The sequence below is a fragment of the Neospora caninum genome, chromosome II, assembly GCF_000208865.1.
Source record: "Neospora caninum Liverpool complete genome, chromosome II".
Taxonomy (NCBI): Eukaryota; Apicomplexa; class Conoidasida; order Eucoccidiorida; family Sarcocystidae; genus Neospora; species Neospora caninum.
Genome location: NC_018387.1, coordinates 924,536 through 941,841, shown reverse-complemented (window position 1 = coordinate 941,841; position 17,306 = coordinate 924,536). Strand labels below are relative to the sequence as shown.

Here is a 17,306-nt window from a genome sequence, read left to right as displayed (position 1 = left end):
ATGGATCGGCGGGAGAGAAACGACGACGAAAGAACACCAAACATGAACGGGGAACTGAGAGAAAGGGGAGAAAAGACGGAGACGTGCAGGAGAAGAAGACGGAGACGACGGAGGAGAAGAGGGAGGAGGCGGAGACGAAGAAGACAAGGGATTCTGAGAAGAAGGAGAGGAGGAAGACGAAGAAAGGAGGAAGACGGAGAAGGATGATGTTTTCTTCCCGTTTCTCAGGGACGGACCCTTGACAGAGGAAGAGGCGCGGAGGAAGAGAAGGAAGAAAGCATTCAAGAAGACAAAGGAGCGTCAACAGGTTCTTAAATTTTGCCAAAGATTCTTTTGCGCTGTGGCAGTGCATCTGGCGACCCGTCGTTGGAAATGGGACGACACACGCACAGCGACCGCTCAAAAACGGTGAGGAAAGGAAGAAACTGAAGAACAAAGGAGAGGGAAGGTTCGACGTTGATATTCACAGAAACATGACGTGCGTACTTTGTCCTTCTTCTCAGAGACAGGATTCTCTCCCTCTCAGGCGATGCATCTGTCAACTTTTCTTCGCTCGGACCAGCAGGCGGCAACCGCGGGCTCTCCCATACAGGAGGCAGAACAAGAGAGAACAAGAGAGAGGTCAGTGAAGAGACAAGAGAAAGAATACGAGAGAAAAAGAGAGGGAAGGAGAGTATACTTTTCGATTTTCGCGTACGTGCAGATCAGGTACGAAGGACACACATGTCGATCTCTCCGCTGCGGTTGTTCTCACGGAGCGAGACGTGCGTGGGCGGCGCGTTTCGCGTGCGTTTCTTTCGATTTTTTCCGGAAAGAAAAAACAGAGTCCAGTCCTGAACACATGTTTTCTCACTCTCTTCCAGCGCTAAAAGGTCAACCGGCTTTTCTTTTTGGAGGAGATTGCGCTTTTTCTTCCTCACATTCCAGCGGGCTCTGTCTCCCGCCATCACTCAGTGGGGAGTGAATGCGTCCACGGGGAGTGACAAGACACCGGGCGAATTCGGCTTTTCTTCCCATCCGTCCCCAAAAGGCCAAGAACGCACACCACACTCAAAACTAGGGGTTTCCTTTTGCCCTCGGTCCTTGGGGTGAAGAAAAGCAATCTGAACGCCGGTTTCCCGTAGTCTTTCCTTCTCTTCCGGATAGCGTTTCGCGTTAAGGGTGAACCCGCCAGGCGGCTGCAGAAAATCTGCGCCTGAGATGCATGGAAACAGGAAGTCGTTACGCTCTGTTCTGTGAGATGTAGAGAGAAAGAGAGGACGCAACACACACATCGGAGACTACGTTTCTTTCCTGGTTTTTCTGTTAACGAAACACAAGGCGGAGCTTCCTCAACAATTTCTTCTCGCGTGTTTCACGGGAGCGGAAATACTCAGGAAAAGAGTGCTTCTTAGACCGTGGCCCCTGTTGTGCACTACGAAAAGATCCAGAAAATGGTGAAGAATCTGGTCCAGCGACGCCTTCTACTCTCTGTTCCTCGCTGAGGAACAGACAGAGGCAAACGCCGCTTCGCCTTGTTTCGTTCCGGCGCATTTCTGAAGCTGGACCGGCAGCTACGAAAGTTGGAGAGCTCACCCCTTGAGTTTCTGCATACTCTTCCGCATGTGTTGCCTCCTTGAAGGAAAGGCAAATCTGACGGCAAAAACCATTCGTTGTCCCAGGAGGCGAACATCGATTCGCGTCTTCAAAGTACCGTGGTAGCGTAACGGGGCTTCTTTGTCTCACGTCCCCAGAGCCTGCTCGACTACTAAAGGTCGACCAGGGAAAAGAAGGAGCATGCTTTCCCTTCTTTTGTCAACTGGAGGGGAAGCGAACATCTAGAGCAAAAGGAAGAAAATATCTACTTTCTTTCCTCGTTGCCAAAAAGTCGAAAAAAGAACAGAGACCGGTGCCGTCTTGCGTGGCCTCAGACTAATAAGGGTCGGGGTGGTACCGTAACCGCCAACGAATTGTGAACACGGGAGGGATAACTTGTTCTTCCCTCTTGCTCTTCTGTCTCCTCGCTGTCTGCTTCCTACTCGGAGGTTTTCAGGCATTGTCTTGCGCCATGTTCTCTCTTCTTTCCTCTTCCTAGGAAGCCGGCAGGACCGCAGCAAAAAATGCTTGCAGAGAAAAACAGAGAACACCCTTCAAGCGTATACCAGCAGTGACTGCAGTTGAGCTTCTACCTCTTATTAAGCATTCGCATGCTTCATCATTCACGAGCAGTGTAAGACAGTCAGCACGTGTGTACTTTGGTCGATTTCTATGTCAAACGCCGACCAAGGCACAGAGTGCCGTTTGTCTCCTCGCTCCTTGTTGGTTTTGCGTCTGATTCAACACCGAAACAGTTCCAGCGAGATTGGCTTATCTCGCACCAACTAGGGTGGGACAGGCGAGAGCGTGGAAACGCCCAACCTTCTCTGTTCGTCCCGGGAAAGACGCATGCGTACTTTTTCAGCCTGAGAGCATCCAGTCCTGCGACTGCAACACTATTCCAGTACACGGCGACGGGGGAAACGGAAAAGTTCATTCAACAGAAACACATCGTCAACGAAATCAACCTGTCATATCCGCTACAGCGGGCTTCGGCGTTTTCCCTGAAGGCTCTCTCTGAACAGACCGCGCAAGATCTTCGTCCTGCTGCTTCAACTCCTCCTCAGAGTAAACCAGGACGTGCACCATATTCTCGATCTCTTCTCTGACGCACACATCACAAACGACTTGAAACACTTTCATAGTTATCAATCTCTACATGCAGACACAAATATTATATATATATATATATATATATATGCACGTCTTCTCGGCCTCTATCTATAGCCGCATATCTACTTATAGGCAACCATGCGGGCGAAGGTACATGTGCGTATACAAGTATATAAATATGAATATACATATATATATATATATATATATATCGAAGGCTAACGAGAGTTTGATTAAATTTGATTGACTGCACTCTCGATATCACACTGGAAACGCTTGCCTTCGTCATTTCGTTCACACGACGGAAAGACCGACACACGTATTTTTCGCTCCGGCGCACACGCGAAGCCGCCGGGAACAGCGGCAGCTTGGAAATCCACTACTGAAGGAACAACAACGGTTTTTTGTCGTGCCGCCACGCGTCATCAATATGAAGGACGCGGAAGAAGTCGCAAAGGCCAACAAACAGGGAAACGGAGAAAATAGGTGGAGAGAAGGCACGGTATCGAAGGCACACAGGAACGCGCAAGGATTCACGGAGAGATTCCTGACAGGCTCGCGTCCCTTTCGTGTGTGTTCCTTTTCTTCCCTACCTGACGGGTGAGTTCTTTTCGTCAAGGTGCACACATCTCAGGACTTCGTAGATGCCGCTTTCACGCATGCTGGTCCTAAAAACGGAGACAGGAAGAACACGCAACGAGGCAAAAGAACGAGTGCGACCCGCGCAGCTCCGCTGACGTGCACGTACAGAGAGATGGTTCAAACGTAGGCAAGCAGATATGCAAGTATATTTGCACACGTAGATAAATATAGAGTTACACGCGACCGCATTTGGATTTAGACACGCGCTACACCAGGTAGAACGGGATATCGGTTGAAAAACGCAGAGAAGTCGAAAGAAAGGTAAATCGAGGAGTGACGACGCCGTAAGAGGGAATGACAGAGACAGCGGACGAGAGCACCACCAAGGCACAGAACGCTAAAGGAGAGGGAAGGCTGCAGAAATAGATGGCCTTCGAGAAAGCGAGGGGAGAACAGAGGACCGTCGTTGGATAGACTGGAGCTGAAGCGTCAGCTGGATGGGGCGGCTGCGCGAGAAAGTCGAGACAGAGAAGGCAGCGCCGCCGGAGTGGTACACGTGGGAAGAGCATCGGTAGAGTCCGACACAGAACAACAGGAGGCGAAGTCTCGGGAGGCGCGGACACTGGCAAGGAACAGAGTGAAAGACTGATAGAGAGACGCTGCCCTGGGCGTGTGGGGGCGCTATGAGTATCAACGGCGCACGGCCGAGAGGTGGAACCGACGCGGTCACGCAGTTACGAAGAGAGCGAGGAAACTCCGATAGCGTTTTCGACGACGGCACACAACTGAACACGCAGGCGGCTTTAAGTTGGTGGACGCGAGGTTACAGGTTGGCGTCAAGTAACGTAGATGCGACGCCTCCTCGGAAGATCAGTGAAAATACGATTTCTTCGGACCTTCCTGTTTCAGTCAGAGCGAGAGCGGAGAAGCAATCAACGATCAACTTGCGGCTCAGGGCGCTGCCTGCAGGGCCGTAGGCGTTTCGCTGCATGCATACCAACGAAAGAGCAACGCGTTAGAGAAAACAAGACAGGTAGAAGAGAGAACATGAGCGGATGCGTTGACGAGAAGGAAACACGTGTGAGACTCGAGGGGAACAGCAAGGAGACACCACATCGAAGCCAAGACGCCCGGCGTGCTGACGGGAAACGCACAGGAAAGGGCCGGGGAGAAAACGAATCTGAGAGATCACGGAAACGAGGGGGTGAGCATAACGACAGCGCGTCGACAAGGACCGCGACACGAGACAGAAATTCAGCAACAGAGAAGAAAAAAGAGAAGGGGGAGGGGACGACAGACATATATACAGATGAGGCACAGTGGGACGAAGGCGACAGGCGACCCGCAGCACAGGAGAAGCGAGGAAAGCGAGGGAAACAAAGCTTTACAATACTAGAGCGGTTCTCGGCCCCGCGCGGCGTGTCGTGGTCTCTCGCTGTCGCGCGAGAGGCCTTCTTACCGAGACGACAGGATGCAGAAATCGTAGCCTCGCGACTTCTGCGTCTGCATGAGCGGCGCTTCCTGACGTCTTTCCAGTGTTCTCTCCCGCTTCTCCCTTCTCGAGACCTTCCGTTTCTTCTATCTTTGCTTTCGCGTCCCTCTGGCTCTGCGCCGAATCGCTCGCCCCTGCAGCGGGTTTGTTCCCCACCTCCGTGTGTTTCCTCTGAGCAGTTTTCTCGGCCATTTTGTCTTCCCCCACGAAGCCCCTCTTCGGCCCAGGCGGCGGATAGAGGAAGGAGGCGAGTGCGATGAGAAGAGAACAAGGAATATTGTCCTCTCCACTCTCTCGCGTCCCCTGCCATGGGGCGTCTTGGTCAGATCTCGCAGGAGCTGCATGAGGCTGGCGCGTCGCCTGGCCCGCGGCCTCAGCGAAAGACGCATCCAACTGAGAGACAGCAGAGGAAGGCGAGCTCATCGGCGAGTCTCCTGGAGCAAGCGAATCTCGAGTCGAGGTGGGCGAGGCGGGGACGGATTCTCCGTTTGGGCTGAGCTGCGCCGGAGTTCCCGGCTGCTCGTCGCAGCGTGACTCGCCGCATTTCGCAGCCACGGAAGAAGAAAAGGACGGGGGCGGGAATCGGCAAATTGCGGGGTGGATGCTCTTGTCCAAGCAGAGGTTCAGGCACAGGCGCAGGAGCGGCGAGTGGCAGTGGGGCGGGAGGAGAGGAAGAAGAGAACTGCGGGACGAGCAAAAAACACAAGAAAGCGACAGGCGCTCTAGCGCGGACGGAGAACGGCAACCCGTCGACGAACCTCAAAAGGAAACACGCGAAGTTTAGACACACTCGGGCAGCCAGAGAAGAAGAGAAGGCGTCGACGGAGGCAACACATGGACGAGATGAGCACAAAGCACGTTTCCGCTTCCGTGGTCGCGAGACATAAATGAACGGCGAGACCAATGAACGGCGAGACGCCACAGCGAACACGCGCATGAAGACAGAGACGGCCGCAGACGGCAGGCATCCCAGGTGTACGTGGGGACCACCGGCCCTCAGATACAGAAGTTTGGTTTGTCTCCGTTTTTGTCGCTGATTTTGCCTGTTTCGCCTTTCTTCTCGGGTGTGCCTATGGCCCGCCCGCTTTTCATTGGCCAGAACGAAAACAGCATTCGAGTGTGTCCAGGAACACACAGCAAAGAATGACCTACAGGAGAGAATTCAGCTGAGGCAAGAGAACCCCAGAGAGTGTCGCGGTTCCTTCTTTCAAAGACGAAATGTTCTGCAAAATAGAGAGAATGAAGTAGCCTTCCTCCTGCCAGTATCTGAAAACATCCGAGCGCGGAAAAGAAAAGTCGCCGGTTCCGTGAGCATCGCCTCCTTCGTTCCTCACACCACGAGAAAAGAGACACTTCGCCACAAAACAGCAAAAAGGAGAGACCTAACCGTCTCCCGTAGCACGCAGAAACCCCACAGCACGCATGAGGCGCCTCTTTTTATCTTCATGAAGAAGCGTCTGCAAGACTGACAACGCGAGAACAGCCACGCGCCGAGACGAACAGTGCAGCGGACGGAGGCTGCAAGCAGCACTTCCTTTTCTCTCTCTGAAAAAACACCACGAGGGGGGCGAAAACGGAACCGAGAACGCGAAGCCCTCAGACACTGCGGTCTCGGTCTTTCCTTTTGCTCCACAGGCATAGCTTATCGAGAGACGAACGGCCAAGCAACTCCACAAAAAACTCGCGCTCTTCGTTTTCTAGCGCTCCCGCCTTACTTGTCGTTGGGGAGTCGACGTGCAGGGGACCGGGCAGCGGCGTCCAACACCCTGATAAGGCGAACGAGATTGAATCCTGAAGACACATTGCATGCGAAGGACCGGAGAAAGCGTTGCGCTCACCTTTCGAACAGCGCTTTCGTTCCCACGGAGAGGGAACGAATGAGCGTTTCCTCGGCGTGTGTGCGTCCGTGCTCGTGCGCGGTCTCCATCGACCTCTGTGCCGCCTTGTCTCTGCCCGCAGCCACTCGCGCTGTCGCTGTCGTCGACCTATCCATGTGTCTTGTTCTCTTCTTCCTTTCCTTTCCAGCTTGGTTTCCTCCCTCTCTCGCTAGCGTTGTCTTTGTCTTGATTTTGCCCCGCGTGCGCGCTTCTCCGTTCCGCCCTTCTAAGCTGCATGCCATCTTCGCGTAGCCAGTTTGTTCTCTCTCGCTTCAACTCTCGCCAACTAGAGAGCTCGTACGATAATTACATCAATGCATTACCAAGTGAGGTGGGTGCTACGTAAGTATTCCGGGAAGAGTAACATCTGGAAAAGACTACCAAGAGAAATGAAATTCGTACAGCTTCTTCTCCGCGCCCCTCCCCCCCCGCGGCCGGTCGTCCTACCTGGAACGCCATGCTTCGCCTCGAGAAGAGCCCGGCCGGCTTCTTCTTTTCGAGTCAGGTTGCTCAGCAGCATGAGCGAGATGTTTGCATGCCGAGGCGCTTCGTTTTTCGTCTGTTCTTCCAGATTATCCACGACCACGTTCACGATGTGCAGTTCGCGCTTCACCATGTAGTCCGCTGCGGTGTGTACGTACAGGTGAGGTATTACGACAGGAAACTGTAGGAATCTTTGTTGCCATTCGAAACGCATTTCCATCATGTGATACACAGGCAAATGCTCTAGCGCCGCGTACCCGCGCGTATTGACGCAAAACGGCATGCAGTAGACGCGAACGTCTAGAGCTTCGCTATTCTATTCACATGCCCATACATGCAAGTATGCATTTATATATAAATATGTACCGTTTTGTGGTGGGAAATGTGCGCCTGGATATGTGTCAACAAGCAAATCTGCGGGCGTAGCGAAGTGCGGTTATTTCGAAACGACAGAAGCACACGTGAAGGTCCACCGTACATGCATCTACGTCTTTCGTTGAACAACTTCGGCAACCTTGGCCCTCTCTCCTCTCCTGCCAAGCCTCCCAGTCTTCTGGAAGTTCATTTGTGGCCTTACCAAGGACTTCGTCAGCAGAGAGGTTAATTAATACCTCCACTGCGGCGGCCGAGGCGCCATCTTCTTCTTGTCCTAGAGTCCGAATAAGAGAACGAAGGAACCGGTCTAGGTCTTTTCGGGGATGGAGTGCTTCTTTTCCCTGTCGTCTGTCCTTGTCGTCGTCCGTAGGGCTTGAGACCTCGCGCTTCTCCGCCTCGCCTGCACCACTGTGGTTAGGAAGAAGCGACTTCAAGAAAGACAGAAATGAGGCCTCGCTGCTGCATTGGACGCATGCATGCAGTGCCTGTGTCCGTACATCTCGCCTTCTCGGGTGATGGAGGAGTTCGAGGACATCGCCAAACATCGAGATTTCCTCGGGCGTGCGCGGCGTGGTAGTCTCCATGATCGGGCGAAGCAGAGAGCCTTTGCAAGAGAACGTTTTGAAATTACGAAACTTAAATGCACCCGGAGAGAGACTCAGTGGGCAGGAAAAGCAGCTAAGAACTTCAGAAGGCCACAGGAGACCTCCGGGAAAAAAGCATCACGGCTCGATTGGAAGAAGCGATAAGGCGAAAGTAGAAAGCTTGCTGTGTTTCCAAATCTTTGTGTTTCTCTCAATGATTTCCGGTCGGGTGCCGATCCGTTTCAGGTACCCATGTAAGCATGTAGCGATGGATGTACTGACGTCAGCATGTAACGATGAATGCGTTGACGTACCATGTACGTATCGATGGGCGCAGCAAATGTCTTTGTATGTGTCTCTAAGTTGCAAGGTATAATTTTAATTGTCTAGGGATGTCTACAACACGGAAAATTCGGCTGATGTATACGATAAAATACAAGTACAGAGAAGAGAGAAGATGGAAGAACCGAAAAGCCATGAGCGTTTTGACTCAACAGCGGTTCTGCAACGGCAACCCGCGAACGGCGTCGCGTTTTCTGTGAAGCGTGGTCAACGGGACTCACGAAAAGCGACGAAAAACTGCGAAGAAAAGCGAGAGAGACGCAGAAATGGAAAACTGTGAAAATAGCAAGCGCGCGATGCACGGTTCTCCGTGAACCAGAGCTGCCATGAAATGAAAAATGCTTTTTTCCTGCATGCATGCACAGCTGCGGGGAAAAGTTGGACACGACGGTCAACAACGGGTCATCCAGAAAAAGGAGGAAACCGCTTCATCAGGAACAGATTCCGGAATAGAGAAAAACGCAAACGGAGGAAGCTACTCAGATGCTCAACCTCTTATCTTTTGCTTTTTGTTTCGCGCATGCATGCACGAAAAAACGCCCTGTTTTTCGTCGCCTCGTCCACTCAGCGAGTGTGGCGAGAGCCCGCCGAATGAGCGTCGAGAGGCACTGTGGAACCCACCAGTCCAAATTGCCCGGAGCATGAAGAGGGAAACGGACAGGCAAAAGGCCGCGAATCGAGTCCCAAGCAGATTCTGCGACACCAATGAAGCCGGGAAGAGCTTATTGGAGGACCAACAACGAGGCCAGGCAACGGGCGGTGAAGGGAATCCCAGTCCGCCCGGTACGTGCACCGCGAAAGCGGTAGAGAGGCTGGACTCACCCAAGAAAAAGAACGAAAATATGACAGCACATCTTCCAACTACGGAAGGAAATACGGGGATATGTCCACGCGTTTCGCAGCGTACTGTAGAAGGGAATTCCCAGCTGTAGATCTGGGCCAGACACCGGACAAAACTCGGCTCTCGCGAAGTTGGATTTCATGACCCGACCTAAAAAGCGTTCCTGCAGTTACTAAACAGGTCGCAGACCACCACGAATCCGATCTGTGTATCCCCTACAGACTAACATCAGGAAGGAGACTCAGTTGTACGTGACGTACCAAGTATAAGTTAAAACCTAGCCTTGCTACTGTATCACCTAATTTAACACATCCCTCTTTGAATTGTTCCAGTAACTACTGTACCTCTTCCAGCAACTAAAAAAATGGCTTCAATAGCTAAACGAAAAGGTTTATGTAAAAAGTCTACCAGTTTTGGATGGTATTACTTTTAACACCGCATAATATGCTAGAAAATACCTTTCAGGTGCGATATATCTAGAGAGCTGTGATGTTGAGGACCATAGGAAATGCTACACAACTTATTTGGTACGGCAGTACTATCAAGCCTGTTCTTCCAAATAGATTTTAATGGAAAACCTAAAATTCGCACGTTTGATTGACATTCAGCCGCCAATATACAATCATAAGTTAGTACCCGGTCATACATTTTAGACGCGAACGTCTCGACCAAACTTTGACTTATTAAACCAGATTGGGATCAAGTACTATGCGTGGTACGATTGAGCGTGGACTATCAAATGAAACGCTGTGCTCCAACGCTAGCCTAAGTGGGAGACTCCTTGGGGTGAGCACTTTACCCTGTCGTGTTGTGTTTACATGGAAAGCGAGGCAGCTGCATTTCCAGGAGAGTCAGCCGCTCAAGCGCTGGCGAGAAACAGCTTTACCGCCGAATGTGTGGCTCTACGGGCGACAGCTGCGTCTTCGTAAATAGAGAACACTGTCGAATCTTTGTCCCCCGACGAAAATCCAGTTCCAGCACAACTATCGCAAGTATATACGCATCGAAGGACGCTGCACTAGAGCTCGCACATACGGTTACTAGACTCGAGTTTCCGTGGAAGACGAAAGGAAGTGTTCCAACAAGAGAACAGTGGCAGCGCCTTTGCCGTATGTTTCTGAATTCGTAAGAACAAACCAATCCATCGAGAATGTGGACCGACACGAACCTGGCCCTCTCACGACTACGACAAGCCGGCAGTATGGAGGTTTCTGCGGTGGATAGGGGTTTTCAATGACTGCGAGGGATGGGTAATTTACATGAGAAACGCTACCCCCGCACATTTCAAGTTTTGTGGTTGTTAGGCGCTATCATGCCCCAGCGACTGTAGCTAGAGGGGGTCGAGTTTCGGTGTCTTCACCGTGCAACTGTCCCTTTCATTTGATGTGAACTCACGGAAAAACTAGCACTCGGGCGTGGGCCCAGACACAAGGTCGGCACGCTCCCTCGTTGTGTACCAAGACGTGTATATGAAGATCCATATGCACCACGATATAAGCGTATACATGTGTGAATCTCTAAAAGGGACCGGAACATCGCTGTCAAAAAAAAATTCAAAGGAAAGACAGGCGAATGCCTGGCATCGCTCACCGACCGGCAAAGCTTAAGTAAGTGGCGTGAGTACCGTCACGACACCTCATACACTTCGTGTGTCTATTTCTGGGTATATGTAAATATATATATATATATATATATGGGTAGACTGGATTAGCGGGTTGCTCATCACGTTGAAACACCTATGCCGTGGGCAGTTAGTACCGTTTTTGGTCCTTTGGTTGCAGACCGGTGGAAAATCGAGAACTCCCGTTTGCTGCCTCCAGTAAGGTGCGTCCAACCACGCTTGTTTCGAACAGAATGGAAAACTGCTCTTTTATGTCGCGCAAAAGCGCTTTGTTCGAGGGGAGCGCTATTGTGGCTCGGACTCCGTGAGAGGGGCGCGGGTAGCTTGTTAGCATCACGGTGAGCGGCGCCGAGAGATCGACGGCATCCACGTCTTGCCAGCCCGCCGATTCATCCAGTCTCTTGCGCTGAATGGCTTTTTCAATGGCTTCGACGACGATGGCGATCTGCTGGCTTCTGTCAGCGGTTGCGGCGAGTTCACTCCAGAGATCGATGACATCGTCCGTCGAAGCTCCGGGGAGAAACTCTGCTAGCGCCGACACGTTGTCCACCATCTGCAAAAGGTCTTCATATGACCCGGGCAAGTGTCCATTGAGCGCCGCCGCCACACGAATGGCCTTTCTCAGGCTGGCCACGCCATAACGGAACAGAATTTGAGCGGGGGAACCTATCGGAGACCGAACGCCTTCAATTGTGTTTTGGACTTGGACGTACAGTGGCCCGTGGCCTTCCTCTTTCGTCCAGTGGCCGTTCGGCATCAACTTTGACGCGATAACTTCGTATTCGTCGAAGCACTCGAAAAAGGCAACAACTTGGTCGTATGTCCCCTGAATGTAATAATCTTCCGCGCCAACATGAACTGGTGCACGGAACCCGTTCACGGTCGACAGAGGGATTCTGGGCCTTAAGACGGTCACTCCGCTCTCCTCATCAAACTGTGGATATCCGAAAGATTTTAAAGGCGAGTCTCCGTTTGCAACGCTCGGAATAAGGCCTTCGAGCTTCGTCTCCTGACAGGCCTGCGTCGATGTTTCCGTCTCTTGTTTTGACAGCCACTCTCGAAAACGGTCTTCCAACATGTTTAACATTGTGTGCGTCGCGTACTTGCCGATGCCTCCAAACCATTCCGCAGCTGCGGTTGATAACGCGTCTTCCCACTCATCCTGTTCCTCGCTTCCGTCGTCTTCGTTGCTCTCGTCCTGGCCTTCAACCTCGTTTTCCCCTTCGAAAGTTCTCTTATTCCCCCCGGCTTTCGTGGATTTTCGCTGCTCGGATATCTCCTTCAGGGTTACCGCTTCTGTGTTCTCATGCACGCTGCCAGCCTCCGAAAATTCGCCCCTGACCGACGCCGCTTCTTCGCCGGGTAACGGAGGGGGAGTGTCGCCGTCGGGACCATCTTCTCTGTCTGTGATTTTTGTTTCCTCCACACCGTCGGGTCCATTGTCCTTCGCAGCATCTTGAGCGGCTTCGGCTGCCTCGGCCGGAACTTCGCCTGTCTTCTGGAAAACCTCGAAGCTCGAGGCGCTACTCGTTTGCCGTGCTGCTGGGGCTGCGTGTGTTGTCCACGTTCCACCATCTGACGAACAGAGAAATATGGCTGTTAGTAGAACCCAGAGGCATATGCTCGGTAGGAACCACCTGGCCTTCAGACCGCCGTTCGATCCAGCAACCGCTGACAGTCCGACGACTCCTCCGAGCGTCATTGTTGGTACATAGGAGCAACGGTCGCGCAATGTCTCGACGGTTGCACTAGGTCTCAAACGTCCACAGTAGACTGTCGAAAAAATACTTCAGCAGGAAGAACTTTCGCAACGGCTGCGCCACACAAGAATCCGACCTTTCGTCGATATCTTCTTTTGCTGCAGTTAGACTGCTTTTTGGGTTTCTCACAGGCCTCGGGACACTATCGCATAGATAGTCGCGTGAAGCCGAGGGCTGGGATCAAAAGGAGAATGCACCACAGCTAGCACGACAGAGTTTTGCGGACCTCCTCAAGACCTCAGCTTCTCCTGTGACACCGGACGGAGACCGTCTTCGGCGGCACACTCCGTTCATCCAGGCGTTTCTTTTCGTCTAGTCCCGTTTTCTGTGTCTTTTCCGACAGGAAGAAACTGCCCGCCGACCCCGAGCGTGCGGGTGCGCGGACTCGAGGTGCGGGGCCGGACGACACACAAACATGCGCGCCGACTGCGTGCAGCGTTTCTTCAGCGACTGAACCGTCATTCGAAAAAGCAAGGAATGTAGGTTGCACTTTTCTGGAGCACTGAAGAAGAGCGAGGCACTACAGTGCTGCCAAGTCCACACAGAGCCAGAGTGGAAAACGGGGCTCTTTTGGCTAGTGGTTCGCTGTCTGAGCGTGGAGTTATTACGCACTGGACTCTCCCTACCGCGAAACGCACCTCCTGGTGAATCTGCACACGTTTGGTCCGGGTATTTAGGTTACCGACTATTGGCTATTTTTGTCTACCTGGTCCGCTAAAGTCTCTTTTTGCACGTGAAGGCCATCAGATCTCCCACGACTGTTGGTGCACGATTCAAAAAGTGGCCTGCCGACGTTTGTGTGATCGCCAGAAAGCACGGATCTTTAACAAATTTCCCATAAATTTCGATTCTCCACGACTACTCTTTGCCTGCCCATTCCCCTATACGCAACTTGTTATTCTGCAGCTGTCTCCGTTTGTCTTAGTCTTCAATGGAGAGCATTTGGGCTGCTTCGACGCCCCATGCCTGTAGCTATCTCCGCCGGTACAAAAAACTCCATTTTAAAATTCGTCCTTCCTGTGACACCACCGCACGTTATGACAGCTGTGTGTTTTGAGGCCAGTTATTCGGAACTACCAGAAAGACCACCACCGGGAAGCTTTTGTACAGAAAAGTGAGGCATTTCGACCAGATCCCCCGATGTGAAATGCCCTACTTTTTCTGGGCGCGGAGCAGCTCTCAGTAGCATGAAGTGACCGGCACATAACGCTGCCTACGATATAAGCTTTCGAAAATTGATTAAACACTCTCTCCAAACGCAGACGGTCTTTTCGTGTTTTCGGCGAGGTTTTCCACGGGGATTTGTCTCTGATATGGAACCCCGAAAAACCTGACTTTCAAAAGTGATGTCCGAAGCCGTGTAGTTCCTGCGAACCAAGAAACCGTTCTGAGACAGATGTCTTAAGAGGTGAAATGTCTACAGGGTGGACAAACCAAAACGTCGAAAAAAATGACACTCAGGCTAACCACAACAAAGTTCACATCTATCTTTTACGTTTCTTCTACCAACCACAGTTAATCTTGAAAGCGGTTTTACAACATGAACCTGGGAATCCATTTCCTCGAAAGGGAATATATATATGAAATGGACTTTTATAGGTGCATACACATAAATGTGTAAATATTCAAACCTGCCATTCGTACAAACAGGAGCAGCGGAGTCGTCAACGGCCGGCCAAGATTGCAGAGCCGGACCGGGCGTGGACATCTTGCTGCATGCATCAAGTGAAATCGTTGATGCACGGAAGCAGAGTGCAACCCAGAAGAGGAGCAATCGTTGTCCAATTTTCGTCCCTTTTGTTCCGTTTTCGTGACGTCTTTTACCAATAACGAAAGTCGTCTACAAAGAAAATGCGTGTGCTGACATTCACGGTATCCTCGGGGAGGGTCACCCGGCTATACTGTTTTTGCCTCGATGACAAAAAAGGCGGTTGAATCGTGGGATCCGCGGGCACGAAAAGTGTATGATTGGCATATTTCTTTTGGAGTAAAATTGGATCAAAAAGAGAACGAGAATGCCTGTTTCTGCGTATGTGACCAGCGTCGCCAGCTCGAGTAGTCATTTTATCAGCGGAACAGAACAGAGTGGAAGGCATGCGGTCGGTCCTTTGGTCTCCTGTGTTATGCTGCTTCTCCCATACATAAAGCGCATATAGAGCGCTTTCGCTTTGCTGTCCTCTTCGCGTCTTTCTGTTTCTTGCCTATGCTTCCGAACTGTCCTCAGAATCCCCAAACGCAGGAACAATTCCACGTGGTTGTCTCCCCGCTCCAATGTCTCCTGTCCCTGTGTCTCTCCCGTCAAGTGCTACCCCTCGCGTCGTCCCTTTTTTTTCTGGTCCTTTTTCTCTTTCTTCATCTTCCCTCTTTTGTGCTGGCTTATTCTTCCGCCCGTTTCTTTGCCTGCTTTCCTCAAATCCCGTCTCCCGCTGTCGCGGCAGAAAAACAACTTAGCTACTCCACTTTTTTCTACGTTCCCCAACTATGCATTGGCGGCTCCATCCTCCTTTCCTGGACTTGGGTGGCCTGAGGGCCTGCATGGGGCCTCGCATCCGTGTAGAAGGGGGAAAGACAGGTTATCTTCCCTCTTGGATTTTCCGGGGACTGGCGTTTCGAAAAAATGCCGTTGCAGTTGGACCGGAAAGACCGCAGATAGCGCTCGTTTTTAATGGGGTAGGAGACCGACAGAAACAACAGACAGAGCCGTGCTTCTCCGCCAGGCGTGTCTCCTCTGGTCGTCTCTTCTCCGGTTCTTCACAGAGACCGACTTTTTTCTCAGCTGCGTTATTTCGTCTGTCTACTCCTCGCTGTATGTGGCACAGAGGTACCCTCAGCCTCCTGTGTAGTAGCTGCCGATATGTGGTCCGTAAGTGGCATGTGCCAATACTTGGAGTGGACTGCAATGCGAATCCTCGCCACAAGCAAGCTCTGAGTGTCCCTGCACCACGTAGCAGAGGCATACCTAAACATTTGTATCCTTTCCTTGTAGGCAAGCAATATCCACGACACCCACGCTGGCGCCAAGCTTTCACACATCGCAGTCGAATGGGCAAATACAAACCTCAGGTTGCGCGAAACGGATAAAGAAGGTGGTTCGTGTCCCATCTATATATGTACGTACATCTGTATACGTATAGGTTTATTTGAGACCTGTAGTTTGATGCATGAGCGTATATCTACATACTTTTCTTACTTTCACGCATACACTGAGGTCACTGTATATACGTATCGGTAAACATGTCTTTATTCTTGTCGTTTCGTTGGAAATCCACGATCGGAGATCTGGCGTTGTTGTCCAGGTCTATTTCGTATGCGCTGCCGGTGACAACGCATCGTTGTTTCAGTTGTGAAGACAACAAGCAGAGGCATTTCTTTTCTCGGGAACTTCAGTGATATCGAGCCGGGCGGGCGGGGAACGGCGGCTGATGCTGAACAGAATTTCGATGCCACTGATGAGTAGCTGGCACGGGCATGCGCGTTGCATTATTCTTGTTGCCAAAAGGGTTATCTATACGCATCTTCGTATACAATTCTGTAAGGAAATTTCTGTTGCTTGACAACTCTTTCCCGTTCCGTACATTTACGTGTATGGCACGCCGTTTCTGGGCATTTTCGGCCCTGTTTTCCACTGGGCCGACACGTTCATTCAGTAAAACCAGGGCCTTGTGTGAAAGACCAAGGAATCCATCAAGGGAACTAATTTTTTGACCCAAGCAGAATTCATGCGCTTCACTGTCAAGATGCGCTGCTCTTAGCCCTCAGGTCCCTGCAGCAGGTAGCGTGCCTGTGAATGCGCCTAAAATGGAAACCTGATCTGAAGATGAGTCGCAGAGTCTCCTCGTTTCTTCCTTTTTTAACTTGTAACTGTCCCTTGGTCGTTAGAATCGGCCCCTGAACACGAGAAGTACAGCCTAAACATACATGGGGCTCCCGGTGCCCCGCCTCGGCGTTCGCTCGTCGGTGGCTGCTCTCCGCTGGATTTGCTTGCCAGGGTATAAAACCCGAGACCAGAGCATTTGCCACGCTTCACTTTGTGCTGAAAAACAACGCTCGGGGCAGCCTTCTAGCATTCATCGTTCCGCAATTGCGCAGCGGGTCACAAATGCGATAACGAAAACGGGGAAACTGAAATTTAATGATGACGAGTAACAACCGTGCATTTACACAGCCCTCCTACAGCCAGTCTTCGGAAGTATGATTGTTGCTGTGTTGGTGGCAGTGGTACGTTCATTCCAATTCTAATGATTAAAACATGAGCGAAGTTGAATGCCCCCGGAGGTTAAGTCCATTACCGTCAATTGTCCTCTACACAGCACTGAGCGTTCTCGTTTCCTTGGAAGTATACTGACAGTACAGTGGCACTTTGTACTACGTACTGGTCAAGATTATCAACGTATCGTGGTCGGTTTCGTTCAGTGGAAATCATCAACCTATAGCAAGAGCCGTCGGGAAGTTGTTCAGCATGTCAGCTTCTGAGCGGAGGCGCGCGTTGGTTATTGCAGATACTCTCTTTTTTGTTGCAATAAAGGGCCTCAAGGCACTCTAGGTAAACGCATAGAAGTCCCTTCACTGTCAACGTGGGACGAAGTTTGTTGTTACGATGTGTGAGGGTGAGGTGCACGTCTCGGTTTATCTCAAAGATTCCTCGCCGCGCGGACGCTGAA

The 17,306-nt window shown here is 51.5% G+C and overlaps 3 protein-coding genes across 3 annotated transcripts; 1 reads left to right on the top strand and 2 right to left on the bottom strand.

Moving 5' to 3' along the window:
• Nucleotides 1–2,538: 2,538 nt before the first annotated feature.
• On the bottom strand, nucleotides 2,539–8,081 carry NCLIV_005590 (conserved hypothetical protein; the record flags this gene model as incomplete). Its single annotated transcript, XM_003880069.1, has 8 exons — nucleotides 2,539–2,680; nucleotides 3,282–3,356; nucleotides 4,167–4,255; nucleotides 4,730–5,444; nucleotides 5,915–6,028; nucleotides 6,478–6,553; nucleotides 7,087–7,263; nucleotides 7,700–8,081. 8 exons carry the CDS (start codon nucleotides 8,079–8,081, stop codon nucleotides 2,539–2,541), a joined length of 1,770 nt encoding a protein of 589 aa, XP_003880118.1.
• Nucleotides 8,082–11,015: 2,934 nt separating this feature from the next.
• On the bottom strand, nucleotides 11,016–12,587 carry NCLIV_005580 (hypothetical protein; the record flags this gene model as incomplete). The annotated part of the gene is made up of 1 exon (XM_003880068.1): nucleotides 11,016–12,587. The coding sequence occupies one exon, from the start codon at nucleotides 12,585–12,587 to the stop codon at nucleotides 11,016–11,018; it is 1,572 nt and encodes a 523-aa protein (XP_003880117.1).
• Nucleotides 12,588–15,453: 2,866 nt separating this feature from the next.
• On the top strand, nucleotides 15,454–15,726 carry NCLIV_005570 (conserved hypothetical protein; the record flags this gene model as incomplete). Its single annotated transcript, XM_003880067.1, has 1 exon — nucleotides 15,454–15,726. The coding sequence occupies one exon, from the start codon at nucleotides 15,454–15,456 to the stop codon at nucleotides 15,724–15,726; it is 273 nt and encodes a 90-aa protein (XP_003880116.1).
• Between the last annotated feature and the right edge of the window lie 1,580 nt (nucleotides 15,727–17,306).